General features: G+C 49.2%; 1 protein-coding gene and 1 long non-coding RNA gene across 6 annotated transcripts in view; one reads left to right on the top strand and one right to left on the bottom strand.

The window, feature by feature from the left end:
- Nucleotides 1-16,616, bottom strand: part of LOC307204320 — a 28,241-nt gene extending 11,625 nt beyond the window's left edge. The window contains exons 1-2 of one of the 2 annotated variants that reach the window (XR_013833578.1): nucleotides 16,214-16,616; nucleotides 83-182 (exon numbers count right to left, since the gene is read on the bottom strand). This is a non-coding gene — a long non-coding RNA (uncharacterized lncRNA). The remainder of the gene's footprint in view (nucleotides 1-82; nucleotides 183-16,213) is intronic. The other variant, XR_013833579.1, reaches the window with a different exon arrangement.
- The window catches only part of SSH2 (slingshot protein phosphatase 2), a 132,488-nt gene that overhangs the window by 89,721 nt on the left and 23,311 nt on the right, over nucleotides 1-19,456 (top strand). For 3 of the 4 annotated variants that reach the window (XM_079955397.1, XM_079955396.1, XM_079955395.1), the window contains 5 exons: nucleotides 4,300-4,403; nucleotides 6,087-6,151; nucleotides 14,172-14,293; nucleotides 16,961-17,029; nucleotides 17,485-17,550. In XM_079955397.1, coding sequence (XP_079811523.1) covers nucleotides 4,300-4,403; nucleotides 6,087-6,151; nucleotides 14,172-14,293; nucleotides 16,961-17,029; nucleotides 17,485-17,550 — 426 coding nt within the window. Of the gene's footprint in view, nucleotides 1-4,299; nucleotides 4,404-6,086; nucleotides 6,152-14,171; nucleotides 14,294-16,960; nucleotides 17,030-17,484; nucleotides 17,551-19,216; nucleotides 19,370-19,456 lie in introns of those variants that run through there. The other variant, XM_079955398.1, reaches the window with a different exon arrangement.

Genomic DNA, 19,456 nt, shown 5'->3' with positions numbered 1-19,456 from the left:
TGGAAATGCCAGTGGGGATTGAATCTGAGGCGTGTGTGTGTGTGTGTGTGTGTGTGTGTGTGTGTGTAGGCACCCCTCTCACCTTTTTGGATTTCACCAGGCTTTATATTTCATTTATTCATTCAACTTCTTAGCTGCCTTTTTTACCATCAGATCCCAAGGTGGGTTGCAGAAACACAGTTCTAAAAACCACCACGAAACAAGAAAATCATGTAAACTTTTTTTTAAAAGTTTCATATTTAAAAACAATTCCATCTATATAAAACCAGCACAAACAAACATTTAGAAACAAATGTTTAGAAATATGTGCAAAGCAGTTAAAAGTAGTTCCCATGAAAGATGCTGGCTGGGATAAAGATTCCTACTTAAACGGCTACTTGAAAGAGGAAGGTCTTTGAACTGCTGAAAAGAAGACAGGGAGAGCTTGCAAGCTTTCTAAGCACATCATGAGGGCTAGAAACTTGGTGAAAGTGCAAAAAAGAGAGCCTGTGGTGTGAAGGGCGGGACAAGTCCTCCAACCAGTGCAACATCCTGTTTTTGTGGATTTGCAGCCGTTCATATGCATGCCTCCTGTGCAAACTTTCCTTTCGAGTAATAAGCAATCTGTGCCAGTGTTCACCTGGGGCTTATCTCTGAAGCTGATACTTGGCGTGCTCAGATTTGCATAGCCGATGCAAAGGTGTGCGTTCTGCTTCACCTGGCTCCAGGCGAGCTACGAGGCTGGGTTGTATTTCTGCAACTCTGCCCCATAATAATCTGCTTTGGGTCTTCTTCCTTGTCCCTCCCGTTTTGGGTTCCTGTTTTTGTACTGAAGACAATTGCTGCTTTTCTGTTCATTCTGTTTGTCTTCATTTGACCTTCTCGGGTCTTCTCACCTCCCGCCCCTGGTTATGCACGAATAATCTGTTCTTCCACATTCTTAAGAGCAAAACTTAGCCTCTCCAATAGGGCCTTCTTTGGAGACTGTGTGCTGGTTAGCCTTTTGAACATTTTCTGATAAGAAACCACCGAGTTCTGAAGTTGGCAAGGAGATCTGGAAGGGATAAATTTTGTGTGTGTGTGTGTGTGTTGCATTGCAGAGCAGCAGCAAAAGGAGGCCTCTGCCCCAAGGAACTCCCAGTCTAACTTTTGGCAGTACAGAAGGTGAGAGAGGGAGGAAGGAAGGAGAGAGGTCTGGAGCAAATGTGAACAAAAACTTGGGGCTGGAGATGAGACTCTGAGCTTTGCAGAAGATGCAGATTTTAAAGAAGAGAAGCATTGAATTAGGGTAGGGAGCCAACAGGTAGACCAGCTGCTGTGCATGCCACCTGGGAGCAGAGCCCAAAAACCTCTGCTCTGGGGGTCTACCTCTTACCAGCATTGCAAAATTGTTACCTGTTTAAAGCAGCCTTCCTGGGGGCTGATGGGAGCTGTAGTCCCAAACATCCAGAATGGGGCAGATTGAGAAAGGCCAGTTTAGAAGCTGATGTGGATCAACCCTGAAAGAAATCCCACTTGGTTTGGCCCTCTCTTCTCTGTCTCTTTATAAGTCATGCTAGGCAAGATTCCTTGCTGGAAGTCAAGAGCTCCTCACCTGGAGAAGGGGTTCAGGTGCGCCGGATTGTGGACTTTGTGCCCAGAGCTTTTGAGAAGCCGAGGCTCGATAACTTCCGGGGTGGGGTGGGGCAGTGTTTATTCCATGACATGGGAAGCAGAATGGTTAGATAAGGTCATAAATGTTGATGATTCAGCCACAATAATGAAAGGTGATTCATGGCCCGTGGCATCGTTGTTAGCCGGCCTCTGCTTTTGACATGTTACTGGTCCTGTGTTTTTCTTACAAGTTGCTTAGAGGGTGCGTAAGAAGATCAGAAGTGAGCCTGGCTGCTGGATCAGACCGGAGGGGGAACATATAGTCCAGCTTCCTGTTCTCCCTGTGGCTGACCAGATGCCAGATTTGGCCACCCCCACCCCTGGTTTAGAAAGATGCAAAGAGTCATTAGCCGGTGGGACTCACTTCCACAAGGTGTGGTGGTGATCATTAGCTTTGAAAGGTTGATTAGGGATAGGGTCTATCAGTGGCTATTAAATGGCACTGCCATGCTATTGCTAGTAACACATTTCTGTCTCTCAGTCCTAATAATTCCTATTAATAAAACAAATGCACTTCACGTACTTTTGAAGCTGTGTGTTTCCTGTCCCTGAACTTCCTAAGGGTCCTAAATGTATTACTTCTGGAGCTGCTCCGCTGCACTTTTCCATCAGATGATTTTCTGGGCAGCTCACAATAGATTACAGTAATGCAAAAACAAAACAAAGAGCCTTTCCTTCCAGGCATTTGTCCAGGAAGCGTTTGCAAAGTTGGCCTGCTCTTTATCTAATTCCCCTCCTCTCAGAATAAAAATAAATAAATTTTATAGGTTTCTTTTTGCAGCAGGCTGGGCGCTTTAATTAAACTTCCCTTTCTTTAAATAAACCCCACTGAAGATGCCAAATAGACTTGCCTGGTTCATTAAACATGAGAAGGAAAAGGGGGGGGGAGGCAGGAGGAGAGGGGCCTGGTCTCTCTCTTGGGAGCATTTAAAGGTTGGCCGAGTTGAGTTTTCTCTCTCTCTCTCTCTTTAAAGCATGGGAGTCCTTTTGGCAGCGCCAGGGTGAGCCTGGATCGCTTAGCACCGTGGTTTCTGGTTGACCCCTTTTTAAAATAAAATAAAAAACAACACAAAGCAAAACAGCAACAACTTTGTGTGTGCGAGAGAGAGCGTGGGCCCTGGCTTCTGCGGAAGAGTGAGACTTCTAACCACAGACAGGGCAGCTGTGATGGATTTCACAACAAATTGCAGATGTCTTTTCAAATAAAAATAGGGCATTTGAGAAGCCAGCCACCTTAAATGTCTGGGTGGCTTTTGTTTTGCGTGTGTGTGTGTGTGTGTGTGTGTGTGTGTGTTTTAAAGAACCATTTCCGAAAGGCAGGTTGCTGCTGCTGCTGCTGCTGCTGCTGCAGAACATTTGCAGAGCTGCCTGGGCATCAAAATCCCCATCAGACTGGCACGTGGCCTCTGAATGGCATTTACTGAGGACCCTCAGTGGCAAGAGTTACTGCTGCTGGCCTGCTTCCCATTTGGGCACTGCAAGAGCAGGATTCCCCTGCGCAGAGAGGGAGATAATTTTTTTCCCCTTGTTCTCCCCCTCTAAAACTAGGTGCGTCTTGTGGTCCACTGTGTCCTATAGAGCAAAAAATACAGTATGTGCCAGAGAGTCTCATTGCAGTCCTTCCTCTCCACCCTGAGCCAACCCTGTGTCCCCTTCATGCGCTCAAACCTCACCATGGTCTGACCCCGCATACGGCAAGGCCACTTTTCAGCATATGGGACCGCCTCTCCTGGTATGCCCTGCGGAGGACCTTAAGGTCCACAAATAACAACACTTTGGAGGTCCTGAGCCTCAAGGAGGTTAGATTGGTTTCAACTAGGGCCAGGGCCTTTCCAGTACAGGCCCCGACATGGTGAAACGCTCTGTCCCAAGAGACCAGGGCCCTGCGGGACTTGACATCTTTCCGCAGGGTCTGCAAGACAGAACTGTTCTGCCTGGCCTTTGGTTTGGACTCAGTCTGACCCTTATGTTTCCTTCCCCTTATGGTCTTGATTTATCGGCTACTTTAAAATGAGGCTGCATTTTAAATTGCATTTTAACCTGCATTTTAAATTGGTTTTATTCCCCCTATTATGTTTTTATTGTGATTTTATTGGTGTTAGCCGCCCTGAGCCCAGGGAGGGCAGGGTATAATTTTTTTTTTATTATTATTATTATTCTGTTGTGGGGGCCCCTCGTAAATAGCAAGAACATTTGCAACCCCACCTTTCCTCCCCGGGTGCTCAAGGCTGCATATGTCCCTCTCCCTCTTTTAATAAAACCTCGCAACGACCCTGCGAGGCAGGGGAGGCCCAAAGAGAGCGACTGGTGCAAGGTCAACCCAGAGCAGGGTTGGACCCAGGTCACTGTGGACCTGCTACTCTAAGCACTGCACAGCACTGCTGCTTCAGGGTGATTGCAGCACTGTGATGACTGTGTGTGTGTAGGGAGGGAACTGGTGATGGAGATTGGGGGGGCACATGTGAGCCCCACAGCTACTCTGCCCCAAGCCCCCCAGTGACAAAAAAGGGGGAGAGGCTGATTTCATGCCCCGTTCTTCCCCCACTTTGATGACAACAGTGCTGTTGTTCTGGGTCCAGGACCTTTCATGCTTTCCCCCAACGGACTATATATATGAGGTTTTGTTCCCCTTTTAGCTAATTCTCTCTCTCTTTTTCCCTCTTGCAGCATCAGCGAAAGTTTTCTCACGGTAAAAGGTGCTGCCCTCTTCCTCCCGCGTGGAAATGGATCCTCGACCCCCAGGATCAGCCACCGGCGCAACAAGCATGCAGGTAATACCGCCCCCCCTCCTTGTACCTTCGCCCCATCCCGAAATCAAAAAGACCCAGGTCTCTCTCTCTCTCTTTCTCTCTTTTGCCTATTTTGGGCAGCCCAGGAAAATGGCCTCAGACCGGCGTCCCCCAGCCTGATGTGCTCCAGCTGTTTGGGGTTACAGTTCCCATCAGCCAAGTGGCTGATGGGAGTTGTAGTCCAAAAGAGCTGGAGAGCACCAAGTTAGGGAAAGGCTTTCTCTAAGCACTTTTAAGTATTTTCAGATTTTATATACATCCCGCAAGCATACAAAGGAATAATTCAGTACCACTCCTTCAGTAATAAGCAGTGTCATTTTCCCCTCCGCATTGTCAAAAAGTAAGATCCAGCAATATAGTTATCTGTTGTAAAGTCTAACCTTCTACTATAATTAACACCCTGAAATTATGCTTTACCCACAAACAAACCATACCCAAGTAATCCTGAAATAAAATTAAAACTCATTATTTTACTTTCTGTAATTATACAGTATAATCATTGTGAACGTTCTGCGTACAGCTCAAGTAAACAGGCTTTTTCAGATGATAGCCTGTTTTGGAACTGTTTACTAAATCGGTGGCGTTGCTTCCTTAAAGACTGTTTCCCCAAACCAGAAAAGGTCATATGTTAACATTTTGTTTTACTGTTCCAAAACATTATGAGCCTACAACACCTTTCTATAATTGGGGGGGGGGGGGAGCCTTAGAGCCAGTGGGGCAGGTTTGTCTGTAAAATTGCTCAGTCGTTAGAGCATGAGATTCTTAATCTCAGGGTTGTGTGTTTGAGCCCCGTGTTGAACAAAAAGATTCCTGCGTTGCAGAGGGTTGGACTAGATGACCCTTGTGGTCCCTTCCAACTCAGTAATTCCATGGTTCTTTGAAATATGGCCCCCGGTGCCTCCCCCAGGACTCTCCCCTGTTCATACCCTGCTCTGCACCTTCCTTGAATGCTGTTCCCTGGCTGGAAGGTCTTCCTGAACTGTGGTGCTGCTGCTGCGAGCATTTGCGGCAGCCGCCGCCTGAGGCAACTATATCCGTTTGCCTAATGGATGGGCCGGCCCCAGCTAACTGTCCATGATTCAGAATTCCACTCACCCAGAGATGTGGCCGCAGTGGCAGGGTTGTGTGGGGCTGGCTTTGTGGTGAGGAGGAATCCCGGCCGCCTCCGGGGAAAAAGTCCTACTTTCCTTTGCGGTTTGAAGTTGGGGAGGTGAAAGAATCTCTTGCTGCCTCCTGCCTTCGCCATCCTGCAGCTCTCTGCGTTGTCATCTGCATGTGCCAGAGGACCAGGGTTCGTGAGGAGGAGGTGGTAGCAAGGCCTTGATATTTACTGGACCCCTTCTCTGTGGGCCTTGAAGCCTGAACACGGAAATGTTTGGGATTTGGAGGATAGAACTTGTGTTTTGTTCATTTGATTTAATGCTCTCATATCCCACCTTTTTATCCAAGGAGCTCAAGGCGGTGTATACATAGTTCTTCCCCCACTCCTCATTTAACCCCCACAACAACCCTGTGAGGTAGGTTAAGCTGAGAGGTAGTCGCTGGCCCAAGACCACCCAGGGAGAGTTTCATGGCCAAGTGGGGATTTGGGCCTGGTCTTAGCCTGACACTCTAAGCGCTGTACCAAACAGGCTCTGCACCTTGATCCTTCCTTCTCCATCCCAGGTGACCTCCAGCAACACCTCCAAGCAATGTTCATGCTGCTCCGTCCAGAGGACAACATCAGGCTGGTAAGTCTCGCACACATGTCCTTTCCTTGCTCTGTGGCTGACGCCTTAGGGTGCCTTGCTGTAGTAAAGTGCCCTTGGCGTCTCATTCCTCCTCTCTGTGTGCCTCTCCTCTCTTACGGCTCTTGCTTGGGAACTCGATACACAATGCTGATACACACCTCCTTTGAGAGGTGTAGAGCTCAGAATTCAGAACCTCAGGAATCCCTGTTTTTAAAGCTTCTAGTCCTCATGGTTGAACTCAGCAAACAGGCAGGCATCTTCTCCTGAAACTCTGGGAGCGGTAAATGAACAAAAAGCCCTGGCACTCAAAGCAGGGGAGGGCAGTCAGTGCCCTTCCTGGCCCTTTAGCGTGAACAAAATCAGAACAAATTAATGCAAATAAATACATAAATAACCACGGTGAGTTGGAAGCAGCCAGCCCACATCTTCCTGGCAGAGTAGGCATTTGCATACAGAAGACCCTAGGTTGGATTCCTGGCATCTGTGGTTGGAAGGATCTCTGAATCGGGGTGGGGCAGACCCCTCCCTGGCCTGAGAGACTGTGGAGGGCAGCTGTCAGTCAGAGGAGATGCTGCTTGGGCTAGATGAACCCGTGTTGTTCATACACAGCTTCCTATGCACTTTTAAGAGGATTAGACAAATTCAGGGCAGATGCAGGCACCAGTGGCTGCTAGCCATCATGACTATATTCTCCCTACAGTGTTTGGGGCCTCTGAGAACCAGTTGAGGGGGCTCTCAAGGGGCGAGAGAGCTGCTCCTGCAAGGCTCAAGTCCTGCTTGCAGACTTCCCTTTCGGGCATATAAGTCACCACTGTAAATAATAATAATTTATTATTTATACCCCGCCCATCTGGCTGAGTTTCCCCAGCCACTCTGGGCGGCTCCCAATCGAGTGTTAAAAACAGCACAACATTAAATATTAAAAGCTTCCCTAAACAGGGCTGCTTTCAGGTGTCTTTTAAAAATAAGATAGCTGCTTATTTCCTTCACATCTGAAGGGAGGGCGTTCCACAGGGTGGGCACCACTACTGAGAAGGCCCTCTGTCTGGTTCCCTGTAACCTCACTTCTCGCAATGAGGGAACCGCCAGAAGGCCCTCGGAGCTGGAGACGGGAGACTGGACAAGACAGACCGCCCTGTGGCCTGATCCAGGTGCAGGGCTCTTCCGATGTTCTTCTGATTGTTTGCCAAATCCTAGAACCACTTCATATTCTCACGAGCAGCGCAGAGTTGAACTATGGAACCTGTTCACACGGGAGGCAGCAATGGCCACCAGCCTAGATGTCTTTAAAAGAGAAGTAGACAAATTCATGGAAGAGGAGAGGGCTGCTGATGGCTCCTAACCAGGCTGGCTCGGCTCTGCCTTCACACTTGAAGGCAGCGATGTTTCTGAATCCCAGTTGCTGGAAACCCCAGGAGGGGAGGAGTTGCTCTTGTGCCTGGATCCTGCTTGCCGTTTTCCCATTGGGGCATCTGGTTGGCTGCTGTGAGAACAGGATGCTGGTCTAGGTGGGCCATGGGCCTGATCCAGCCGCCTCTTCTTAAGGAGCAAGTCATGACCCCATCTCCCCCCCCCCCATCCCACCCAGTCTCTTGGCAAACCTCTACTGGTCGTTAGTGCTCATCGGGTGGTTGGGGTGTGCTCCGCACCGCCGCCGGCTCCCAACCGATCAGCAAATCAATTGTTCTGCACTATCACTGGCTGCTTTGTACATTTTCCGTGGGTAGCTTTCTTGGGTTATTTTTTGATAAATTGGGCTTTCAAGCAAGGAGAACGAGGGGTCGCAGACGGGGACAATGGGGCCACTTTGTGCAGTACCAAGTTGAGAGCGCCAAAGTCATGCTGGGGTCACTCTTTGATCATGCGCTCCTGTTTGTGCTGGGCGGGTGTCGGTCGATACTCGGAGCTGTAGGGGTAGCGGGAAACTTTTGAGTGGCCAATCCCTGGGCAAAGGAAGGTCTTCTTTCCTTGGATGCCCAAAGAACTGACTTGATTAGTGATTCTTATTTGTTTTGTTTTATTAAAGAGTGTTAAGGACTGGCTTTGAGAAGACGGTGTTGCCTCCTGGTCGAATTTAATTACCTCCATGTATAAAAGCGATAGAAGAAAATGGGTAGAGAAAAGCTTTTCCTCCTTTTCTTGTACAGTGGTACCTTGGGTTACAGACGCTTCAGGTTACAGACTCCGCTAACCCAGAAATAGTATCTCGGGTTAAGAACTTTGCTTCAGGATAAGAACAGAAATCGTGCTCTGGTGGCGCGGCAGCAGCAGGAGGCCCCCTTAGCTAAAGTGGTGCTTCAGGTTAAGTACAGTTTCAGGTTAAGTACAGACCTCTGGAACGAATTAAGTACTTAACCCGAGGTACCACTGTCATTCTAGAATTCATGGACATTGAGTGAAGCTGAGTGCTGGAAGATTCAGGGTAGATAGAATAAAGTGCTTCATGCAGTGTCTGGGAGGTGGGACTTCTTTGCCTGCCACCTGCAACAGCCAGAGGCAGAATTCATTTCTGTTTGTGCCGTGAGAGAGCATCACTTCCTGGGTTGCCATGCTCAAGGCCATTATCAACTCAGGACCAGGTTGCTGAAAAGACCCTCTCTCCTGTCTGCTCCCTGTCTGCTCATGGGAGAGAAATTTTATTTGTGGCACCACGCCCTGCAAACATCACAGGGCAGTGACCCCAAAATGGTCATATGTGATGCCTTACCTACCACATGCTTCAAACGTCATTTAAAGAGATTTTCCTTTTTTCCCCAGCCTGTAAGAATTGACCTTGTTGTTCCTGGATTCCTGTTTATGTAACGCTGCTTTTTAACATGTTCCTTTTGTCTGCCACTAAAGAGATTTAAAAAAAAAAAAAGCTAAGCAGTTTAGAAGTGCTTTTATATAGGTAATAAATATACAGAGCAGGCACGTTTAGAAGAGCTTCGGAACTCAGCTTTCCTTGGCAGATGAGTAGGGATTTATTGATTTCCCTCTAAGCACGCCCTTTGATCTGTGCAGCCCTTCCGAGATCCAGGGATGAGGCCCTTTCGGAGGAAACGTTTGTCCTTTCCTGGATTATGGAAAAAGTGCTGACGTTGGTCAGAGCCTAGAAATGACGCCTAACTCTGTGGTCCAAGCCAGCTTTCCAGTTTAGAAATAGCCCCGGTTAACAGGCAGATAACAGTAGGAAGTTGCTATATTTACCCTCTGTTCCCAAACTTGAGTAGGGTTGGGGAGGGAAGAGGATTGAGAGTGCAGCTCTTCTAGGTTGAACCTGCTCGGTTTGCTTTTCCTGAAGGGTAGTTTTTGGTGGCCTTTCAGGGCACAGTAGTGGAGATCTGGGTCTCCAAAAACCTGTAGTGCTGTTTTGAGTCGTCTTGGTGCGTCGGGAGGCGTATGCCTTTAGAAAGCCTGCTTGCTGGGCAGGAATCATTACAGCAAAGTGTGGACTTCTTGGCTAACATCTCTGAGAGATCAGAGCACCTACTTCCCATGCAAGAGGTTCTGGGTTCAAATTTGGTTTAAAGGCACCCTGGGTATCAGGAACGGAAAAGGCCTTTCCCCAGGTCTTGGAATTCTCAGCCAGAATATGCAGAACCGATTTTGTATCATAGAGACAGAGAGCTGGAACGGACACCCCCCCCCCCAGGGTCATCTCGTCCAACCCCCTGCAATGCTGGAATCCTGGCCAAAGAACCCCTGACAGATGGCCATCTTCACAAGGGGTGGGAGATACTATTTCGTAGCAAGGGGTAAAAATGCCCCCAAACCATTGGAGCCTTCTCCACTTCAATTTGAAGGCGGTTCTTAGGTTGGCAGGGCAGAATCTGCTGTTCCGCTATTTGCGTGAGACTTGCACATAGTAGCCGACCAATCAATAGCTTTGACCAGGACAGATAAAATAGTTCGTTTTTTTAACCATGGGTCTAGTATGCTGTATCTTAAGCCCCATGGGGATATGCATATGCTCAGACAAATTTCAGAAGTTTTGCTGCATAAGTTTGCAAAACATACCTAAGCAGCAGAACCTGGTGGGCCGGTTTTGTAATTGGTACAAGCAGCATTTTTAAACCTCCTGGACTGGAGGACCCCGGGTCCAAAGCCGCCTCTTTGGACTGTGTGTGTCCCCACCCACCCTCTTGGAAGGACACCCGACAGCGAGCAGGGAGGGGGGTGACTCGTCCTCCTGCCAGTCCTAGAAATTTGCTCAGCAAATCCCATTTCGGCAGCTCGAGGGCAGGCCATCCCCTTTGGCCTCTCCGGTCTCTGTTTAGCGGTGATCTTATGTCAAAACCACCCTGCTAATTATTGCTGCCCAGATTGGTTTAGCAAAGCAAATTAGATTACGCTAATCCACTTGATGCCAGACAGGCCGCTGGAGAGCCAGCAGGAAGCTGCAGTCCATATAGAGAGTTAAGGGGAAAGAAGCTGCGTTTCCCATTTTAGCGTCTGCTGGCTTCATAGCAGGACATGCCTTGCACTGTATAGAGCCCTGCCAGATCACATGAAACCAGGGGGTTGCCAATGTGGTGCCCGTGGGTGACTGCCTGGCCATCCATACTGCCTAACATACCTGCAAAAGGTCTCAATAACTACCCCCTTCTTTAAAAAAAACCAATGCACAAGTGGGGCTTTTTGCTCTTACTGCTCAGTTCCTGTTTACACAAGTGGCTCAGCTTCTCCCCCATTGAACATACACCCCACCCCTAAGACATGCCCATATTTCATTGGGAGCCAGGATTGGATACCTGCTCTCCCTTCCCTTCTGAGTAGAGGAGTGGTGTAAATGTCCCCATCAAGGAGAGGAGGGCAGGCCCACTCCAAATTGTGGTCCTGTCTCTCTCTTTTTTGCTCTTTTATGGGTGGCAGCTATTGTTCCATTGGGACACAGATGGCGCTGTGGTCTAAACCACTGAGCCTCTTGGGCTTGCCGATCAGAAGTTCAGCGGTTCGAATCCCCATGACGGGATGAGCTCCCATTGCTCTGTCCCAGCTCCCGCTAACCTAGCAGTTCAAAAACACACCGGTGCAAGTAGATAAATAAGTACTGCTGCAGTGGGAATGTAAATGGCTTTTCCGTGTGCTCTGGTATATGTCACGGTGTCTCTTTGCTCCAGAAGCAGTTTAGTCATGCTGGCCACATGACCCAGAAAACTGTCTGTGGACAAACACCGGCCCCCTTGGCCTGAAAGCGAGATGAGCACCACAACCCCATAGTTGCCTTTGACTGGACTTAACCATCCAGGGGTCCTTTACTGTTTTTATTATTATGCCGTGCCCTCGTGTGCCCACTGGCTCAAAAAAGGCCAGTGGAGAAGAGGGCTATCAATGGCTACTAGTCAGGGTGGCTGTGCTCTACCTGCCTGTTTAGAGGCATCAATCTTCTGAATAAAAATTGCTGGAAACCGCAGGAGGGGAGAGTTGCTCTTGTGATCAGGTCTGGCTTGCGGGTTTCCCACTGGGGCATTGGGTTGGCCACTTGTGAGAACAGGATACAGATGGGCCATTGCCTCATCCTGCAGACACTTCTTATGTTCTTAAGGCTGACACCTGTTACTTAACTAAAATATATCTGCCCGTGTTGGTTTTCTGTTCCACCAGTGACCAGATGGGTTCATTTGAAAAAGCCCCCAGCAAGCAGGATTTGCAGGGTCAGCCCTCCTCCTATTTGGCACCCAGTTTCCCAAATTACTAGGGGACGCAGGTGGCGCTGTGGGTTAAAGCCTCAGCGCCTAGGGCTTGCCGATCGAAAGGTCGGCGGTTCGAATCCCTGCGGCGGGGTGCGCTCCCGCTGCTCGGTCCCAGCGCCTGCCAACCTAGCAGTTCGAAAGCACCTCCGGGTGCAAGTAGATAAATAGGGACCGCTTACCAGCGGGAAGGTAAACGGCGTTTCCGTGTGCGGCTCTGGCTCTGGCTCTGGCCAGAGCAGCGATGTCACGCTGGCCACGTGACCCGGAAGTGTCTCCGGACAGCGCTGGCCCCTGGCCTCTTAAGTGAGATGGGCGCACAACCCCAGAGTCTGTCAAGACTGGCCCGTACGGGCAGGGGTACCTTTACCTTTACCTTTACCTTTACCTTCCCAAATTACACTGCTATTGGACAATGATGCTCCATTTTGACCCTCACGGGACAGCTGTACCCACTGGCAAGTCCAAGGAAGTACAATAAAACCATGTACTCATTCATAACTGAAGCTGGTGCTCTGTTTTGTCCCACAGATCTGTAGGGAAAAGCCACCGGGCGTTGGGGGCAGATTCCCCATGCCTTCCTGGGGAAAACCACGGTTTCTAGCTCTCCGCAGTTGGAAGCTAAGCCACATAAGACTCCTGAGGGGTTTCTGGGGTGGGATTTGTTCAGGCAGGGTGTTTAACTTGCACGGTTTACACCGGTGCCGGAGTGCCACTTCCTGTAGCCTCAAGCCTGCCCTGGAGGAGCCCATTCAAGGTTTCAGGCCCCCCGCCAGGGCCCTCCCATTCAGGAAATTCTTAGAGAAGAACCACGACTATTTAGCAGAAGCGGTTCTTTCTGTGGTTGGGCTGCTCTGGGCAAAATAAAATCCACACACCCTAGATGGGCCAGTTAGCATAATCAAGACGTCCCTTCTGCGGCAGTGCCGTGGTTCATCTTGCACTCTGTGAGGTCAGAAAACATCAAGCAGAATGCAAATGTCCCGGGAGTTGAGCTAGGAGGCTGTAAAAAGAAAAAGGATGCGCCGAATGCCAGGGGTCCGCCCCACCCCTGCCCGGGGGCATCTTCAGGCCACACAAGGCAAGTTCCTCTTGGCTTCTTGTAAGCGGCTTGCGCTGCGTGACGCTGGCTTCCTGGCATGCCGCGTCAGCGCCCCTACGTATCTTGCCAACTTGGCATAAGGATGGGGAACCAGACCGGGGCCGGTGGGGGGAGGAACTGGCATATATAGTCTTCCTTGTGCTGACTCAGCTCCTCCACAGTCTGGAGCTGAACCTCGCCGGCTATTCTTGGTCCGTACGGCCAAGCGCCCGTCTCCTGTTGTTCATAGGCGGGCTTATTTCCTATCATAGAATTGTAGAGGTCGAGGGGGAACTCCAAGGGGCATCCAGCCCAACCCACTGCAATGAAGTACATGAAGCCGAAGTTTTCCTCTCTGATCATGGGGGAAGTTCTAGTTTCCTTGAAGGATGGAGGGATTCTCCAGGGCATGTCCAGAGGTTCGGAGCAGGTACATTCACACTCACACACATGCCGGTTGAAGCTATTCCCTTTATCCAGCAGCTCAAAAAGACTTCGTGTAATTGCAGCAATCTGAGGTTTTCAGCATCCCACTTCTGTTGCAGAGCAGTAGGGAGATGAGTTTGGGATGCCGCATTGAACATCCCGAGATAATCTCAGGTTTTGGGTTTGTTTTCGTTGTTTCTTTTTAAGAAGAGAAAGCAAGCCTCCTGGCTGCAGAGCGAGGTTTGAAAGGCCACGGATTTGATGCAGTCTTAATCGTATCTCAAGGAGTTTTCTGCACTGGCACAGACCTTGCTTCCACCACAGGCACCAGCAGTCAAAGATGCCCTGTTTTTCAGGGGGAAACCGTTTTGCAGACATGCACAGTTTAGGAGATTTGCTGGGTTTTGCGTGCTCTTGGCACCCTGGGCTTGAATTAATGTTGATGCAGAATTGCTGCCCACTGAGTCACTGTTTTCTTTTAAGGTGGCACCCTTTTCCTACCAAACACCTCTTGCTGGCCTTCCAAGCCCTTTTTCCGTGGGCTTTGGCTTGTACTGGGAGACCAGTGGCAGATGCGTCTCCCCTCTCTCAGGCTGGCAGAGGTGCAGGGAGTGCCATTGCTCTATGGCAGATCCACCTGCATTGCAGGCAGGAAGTCGTGGGTCCAGTCCCCAATGACATCTCCAGGTGGGACAGGGAGAAAACTCCTTGCCTGGAACCCTGGAGAGCTGCTGCCAGCCAGTGTAGACAGCAGCGAGATCAATTGACACCCCGCCCCGGTGTAGAATATGGAGAGTGGGCTCTACAAACAACTGAAAAGCTTTTCCCCTTCTTTTCCCAGGCTGTGAGATTGGAAAGCACGTACCAGAACCGGACTCGATACATGGTGGTGGTCTCAACCAATGGGCGGCAGGATACCGAGGAAAGCATCGTCCTGGGAATGGACTTCTCTTGCAACGACAGGTATGTGGTGAATCAGAGTGAGAGAGCTGACCAGGGTGTGCAATTGTTATCTTATTTTTTTGCAACTTCTCCAGGAGGGCTGTCAGATCATTGGGGGGTTTGGAGCTGTTTCCCTCTGAAGGACGGATTGAAGCATTTATGGGATCACAGAATTGTAGGGTTAGAAGGGACTCCAAGGGTCATCTAGTTCAACCCCCTGCGACACAGGAGTCACAGCCAAAGAATCCAGGTTGTCTAGAAAACAAGGGTGCTTAAGAGGGAGCATCACCAATCAGGTCCTCAGTGTGAGTGCTGGAGGCTTCCCACAACAACAACCAAAGTGGTCTTGCCACAGAGCACAAATTTCTAGTCCTCAAGGCTGTTGGTGCAGCACAAATCTCAAAGCAGGTGAGATTTCGAATGAGCTTGAGTGAAAATTACTTAATTCTGATCATATCTTTTTCAGAAACATCACTGAAGGATAACATTTATTACATAGGCAACCCTGTTTTCTTTGTTGAAAGCCACTCTGAGCTCGATTTTGTGTGTGTGTGTGAAAGCAGCATACAAATAAAAGGATGAATGAATGAGTAGACCATCTTTTCTCCAAGGAGCTCAAGAATGGTGTGCCTGGTTTTCTCCCCACATCAACCCTGTTGGGGTAGAGGGAAAGATTGGCCTAAGGTCACCCCACTGAGCTTTCGGACTGAGCAGGGATTTGAACCTTCGTCTCCCAGGTCCTGGTCTGGCACTCCTGCAAAACCCTGGCCCTGTTCCCTGTTCTGTTCTAGTTTGGGCATAAAGTGGTTCAGCCCAATGTCCATTTCTATTTGGTCTTGGTGTTGGTGCGTGGAATAAGTTTCCCCATCCCTTCCAGCCCTGCTTACGTATCTCTTGCTTGCTTCCTCGGACACCGAATATCCCTCCCCTCTGACCCACTGAGTATTTACAAACCCAATTTAGCCTTGTTGCTGGGGGCTTTGGTGGAAGTGGTAGGTGGAAGAGATCCCTAAAAATATCTCTTTGGGAAAAAATATCTCTTTGGGAAGCTGCTCAGAAGTGCCCCTTTTTCTCCTCACGCCCCCCCCCCTTCCATGAGTTAATCTCATTTCCTACACACACACATCTCTACCTTTAAGAAAACCTCCCCTGGTGGCTGGGGGTTCTTTTTTGTGGAGGGGGTGGGCTTGTCGGTAGACTCTGCCTGTGTGTGATACCCTCTCTGTTGGTTAACCATTTTTTTAAATATTACATGGCTCCTTTCCAACAAACTGCCCGAGGTGTCCTGCATCCAAACTGACAGTGGAAACAATACCAATAATGTAAATAATAAGAAAAATGTCTGTGCATTTATCTCTGTCTCTCACTCTCTGAGTCCTACTGTTTCCTCCAGGTTAGAGAAAAATTTTGCCTGGTATTATCGTTATTTAATAATAATAATAATAATAATAATAATAATAATAATAATAATAATAATAATTTATTATTTATACCCCGCCCATCTGGCTGAGTTTCCCCAGCCACCCTGGGCGGCTTCCAATCAAGTGTTAAAAACAATACAGCATTAAATATTAAAAACTTCCCTAAACAGGGCTGCCTTCAGATGTCTTTTAAAGATAAGATAGCTTCTTATTTCCTTCACATCTGAAGGGAGGGCATTCCACAGGGCGGGCGCCACTACTGAGAAGGCCCTCTGTCTGGGTCACCTTCAAAGGTAGCCCCACGTAGAGCTATGAACTCATGAAAAAGTGGGGAGGGGAGAAAGGACCAGTAATTAAATCTTCTTCCCGTCCCTTCATTCTTTTTGTGGGAACAGAAACTGACAGCAAGGAATTGAGAGAAGCTACTCAAGGGGCAATGGATAGGCTGTTCATCATTCATTCTCTACCTTTCACACAGAGAGAGCGCTTATCACAAAGCAATAAAACAGTCTGAGCCTACCAGGATGAAAGCAGGGAGTCCTTAGTCAATGTGTCTTGCATGGACAAAGACATTGCAGGAGGTTCCTGGCTGTGGGGAAAGGCACCGATGAATAATGTTGTGATCCTCCAGGGGGTCACCGTCTTATCCAATGCTTGTCCCATTCAGAGTAGACCCATTTAAAGTATCGGCCAAAACTAACTTGGGTCCTTTCATAGAAGCTTAGAATTGTAGAGTTGGAAGGGACCTCATGCAAGCAGGAATCTCAACAAGATCATACATGACAGGTGGCCATCCAACCTCTGCTTTGAAACCTCCAAGGAAGGAGAGTCCACTGCCTCTTGTGGGAGACTGTTCCACTGTGGAACAGCTCTTGCAGTCAGAAAGTTCTTTCTGATGTTTAGAAGGAATCTCCTTTCCTGTAACTTGAGACCTACCCTCCAGAGCAGGAGAAAACAAGCTTGCTCCATCCTCCGTGTGACATCCCTTGAGATATTTCTAGACAGCTATCATATCTCTCCTCTCAGACTCCTATCATCCAGGCTAAACATCCCCAACTCCCTCAGCCATTCCTCATCAGGCTTGGTTTCCAGACCCTTCATCATCTTGGTCTCCCTCCTCTGCACACCTTCCAGCTTGTCAATGTATGCTGGAGTCTGTTCCACTGCTTTGAAACATCCATCTCCCATGGGCCTTCTTTTTCTTTTTGTGAAGGATTCTCTTGCAGAGTTTAAATCGTCGTCCTCCCCTCTCTTTTGTTTCCCACAGCAGTGTTTGCACAATGGGGCTGGTCCTCCCACTCTGGAGCGATGCCTTGATTCATCTGGATGGCGATGGGTAAGAGCCTGTGATTGTCTGGTTTTTGTGTTGCTATGAACGTGCAAAAAGGCATCCGGCCCTCCTCTTCTCTCTCCTTCCTTGCCCCGCTTTGCAATGCCGGAAGCGTTATTGAGTGTGACCTACATGTAAATGTTACAGAAGGCCCTTGGCCAAGTGTTGAACCATCAGGCAACTTCCAGTAAACCCTGACCCCCTTGTCATCCTTCTGAGGCAGGAGGGCAGCCTGAACCAACATCTGGCCCCCTCCAGGTGTTTTTGGCTGCAACTCCCCATCAGCCTCAGCCAACATCTGGAGGTCACCAGGTTGTCCAGGGGCTGCCCTTTTTCATAGCCTCCTGGCTCCCAGGAAGGAAGAGCATCTGGCCTTTTTCGATTAACACTGAGTGTCCAAACCGCCGTCTTTGCTGAAGTGTTGTTTGACTGGCTGTTGTCTCCATTTCCCTCCTTTCCAGGGGCTTCAGCGTCTCGACAGATAACCGGGTGCACATCTTTAAGCCTGTCTCTGTGCAAGCCATGTGGTGAGAGAATTTGTCTTCCTTTATTTTTTTACACACAGTTTATAGAGAAGGTTTTTGGAGTAGGAAGGAAGAAGTATTCTCAGAAATGTAGGCTCATGAGAAGCCCTTGGAGGCTGGAACGATCCTTGGACCTCTCTTGGATGTGCATCTTTCAGCTGCATTATGTAGAAGCTTGGCTACTCCAAGACTGATGTCACTGCTTTTCATTTGCGCTTAGGTCAGAACTGGTGCTCTCCAGAATGATGGAATGCAGTCACCATGGGCTATCTTCAATATACCACCAATGTTGTGTTATAATAATAATTTATTATTTATACCCCGCCAATTGGCCGAGTATAGCCAAGGTTGCAGGTTTGATCCCCTTACGGGACAGCTACATATTCCTGGATTGCAGGGGGTTGGGCTTGATCAGGGGTCGGCAACCTGTGGGCCATGGACCACAAGCGGCCCATGGGGGCAGTTTGACCGGCCCACAACCCCCCCCCCAACTGAGCCGCCTGCTTGGTGAGTCGCCACACACTGCGCTAAACCAGCACGGTGCAGGGACTCACTTCCGTGGCACCGGAAATCACATCTGCACATGCCCAGCTGCCAGAAATCGCGTCTGCGCATGCCCAGGTGCGAAAATCACGTCTGCGCATGCCCAGGTGCTGGAAATTGCGTCTGCGCATGCCCAGGTGCCGGAAATCGCACACACGCAATCCGGCCCACAGAGAGATCTCCACAGGACTTGACCGGCCCAGGCAGGTATAACCTTGCTGACCCCTGGGCTAGATGATCCATAGGGTTCCTTCCAATTCTAAAATTCTATGGTTCTATGGTTACCACGGAGCCCTCTGTTACCTCTGCGTTGGTTGGTTGGTCGGTTGGTTGGTTAGTTGGTTGGTTGATTTTAGAGCCCTTATATTTGTTTTACAGCTCTAAAGTCCAAAAGAGTAGCCTAAATACAAGCATTTATAACCAGAGTCCCCTTTCTGCGGGGTTACAATGTATTTAAAAAAGACACGACATACAAGGAAAAAGGGAGGAGGACAGAAGAGAGGAGGAAGCAAACACAGGTGCCAGTTCCTAAAAGTGAAGTATTGGTTATTGCAGTGACTAGCTGGAATGGGGGAACAGTTCAAGGTCAGGAAGTTGCCAGTGAAACTGGCCTTTCAGCAGAGCGACCTAAACTCTGGGTGACATTTATAAGGGATTCTCTTTGGCATCCGAAGAGCCAGGCAGAGCTTTATATGTCCAGGTTTTGCCTGCTAAGCCTGCTGGATAATCCTTCTCCTTTATAGGACAGCTCTCAGTAGGGTTCTTCTAACAAGTTTGCGGATTCACTGACTCAGGATCGCTTTCGCTCTTTCAAAATGTGTCACCCATTGATCTTGCAATGTATTTGTGGGAGAGCTCCATGTCTTTGCTTTTAACCTAGATCTTTCAGGTCCCGGGCAGAGAGTCAGGACGCCAGCTCAAAACAGGTGGAGCGGCTCCTTCTTAGAAAGCGTCTCGGGACATTTTAAAATGACAGCACATCCCGTGATGGGCTTCAACCCATTGTGGCTCCCTTCCAAGCTCAACAGCTCTCAGGAAGGGACGTAAACATGGGGACATCATGGGGACATCACGAGAGCCAAAGGGGCCTATCTGGCCCAGCTGCCTGTTCTCTCAGTGGCCAACCAGATGTCTCATGGAAACCCACAAGCAGGACTTGAGTACAAGAGCAATTCTCCTCGCTTGCCATTCCCAACATTTGCTGCCTTGGACCCTGGAGGAGGAACACAGCCACTCGCCTTGCCTTGCCTTCCATGCCGAGGGAAGAATTTGGCACCATGTGAGACTGGACATTGCCTGTTTGTGTGCAGCGCGTGTTCTGGGCTGGCTGTCAGACTGGGCTTTGGAAAACTGTGGGGAGGAGAAG

This window comes from Podarcis cretensis (genome assembly GCF_951804945.1).
Source record: "Podarcis cretensis genome assembly, chromosome: 15".
In the NCBI taxonomy this organism is placed as follows: Eukaryota; Metazoa; Chordata; class Lepidosauria; order Squamata; family Lacertidae; genus Podarcis; species Podarcis cretensis.
Note: the sequence above shows the minus strand (reverse complement) of the source record. Positions and strands in the feature narration are given on the sequence as shown.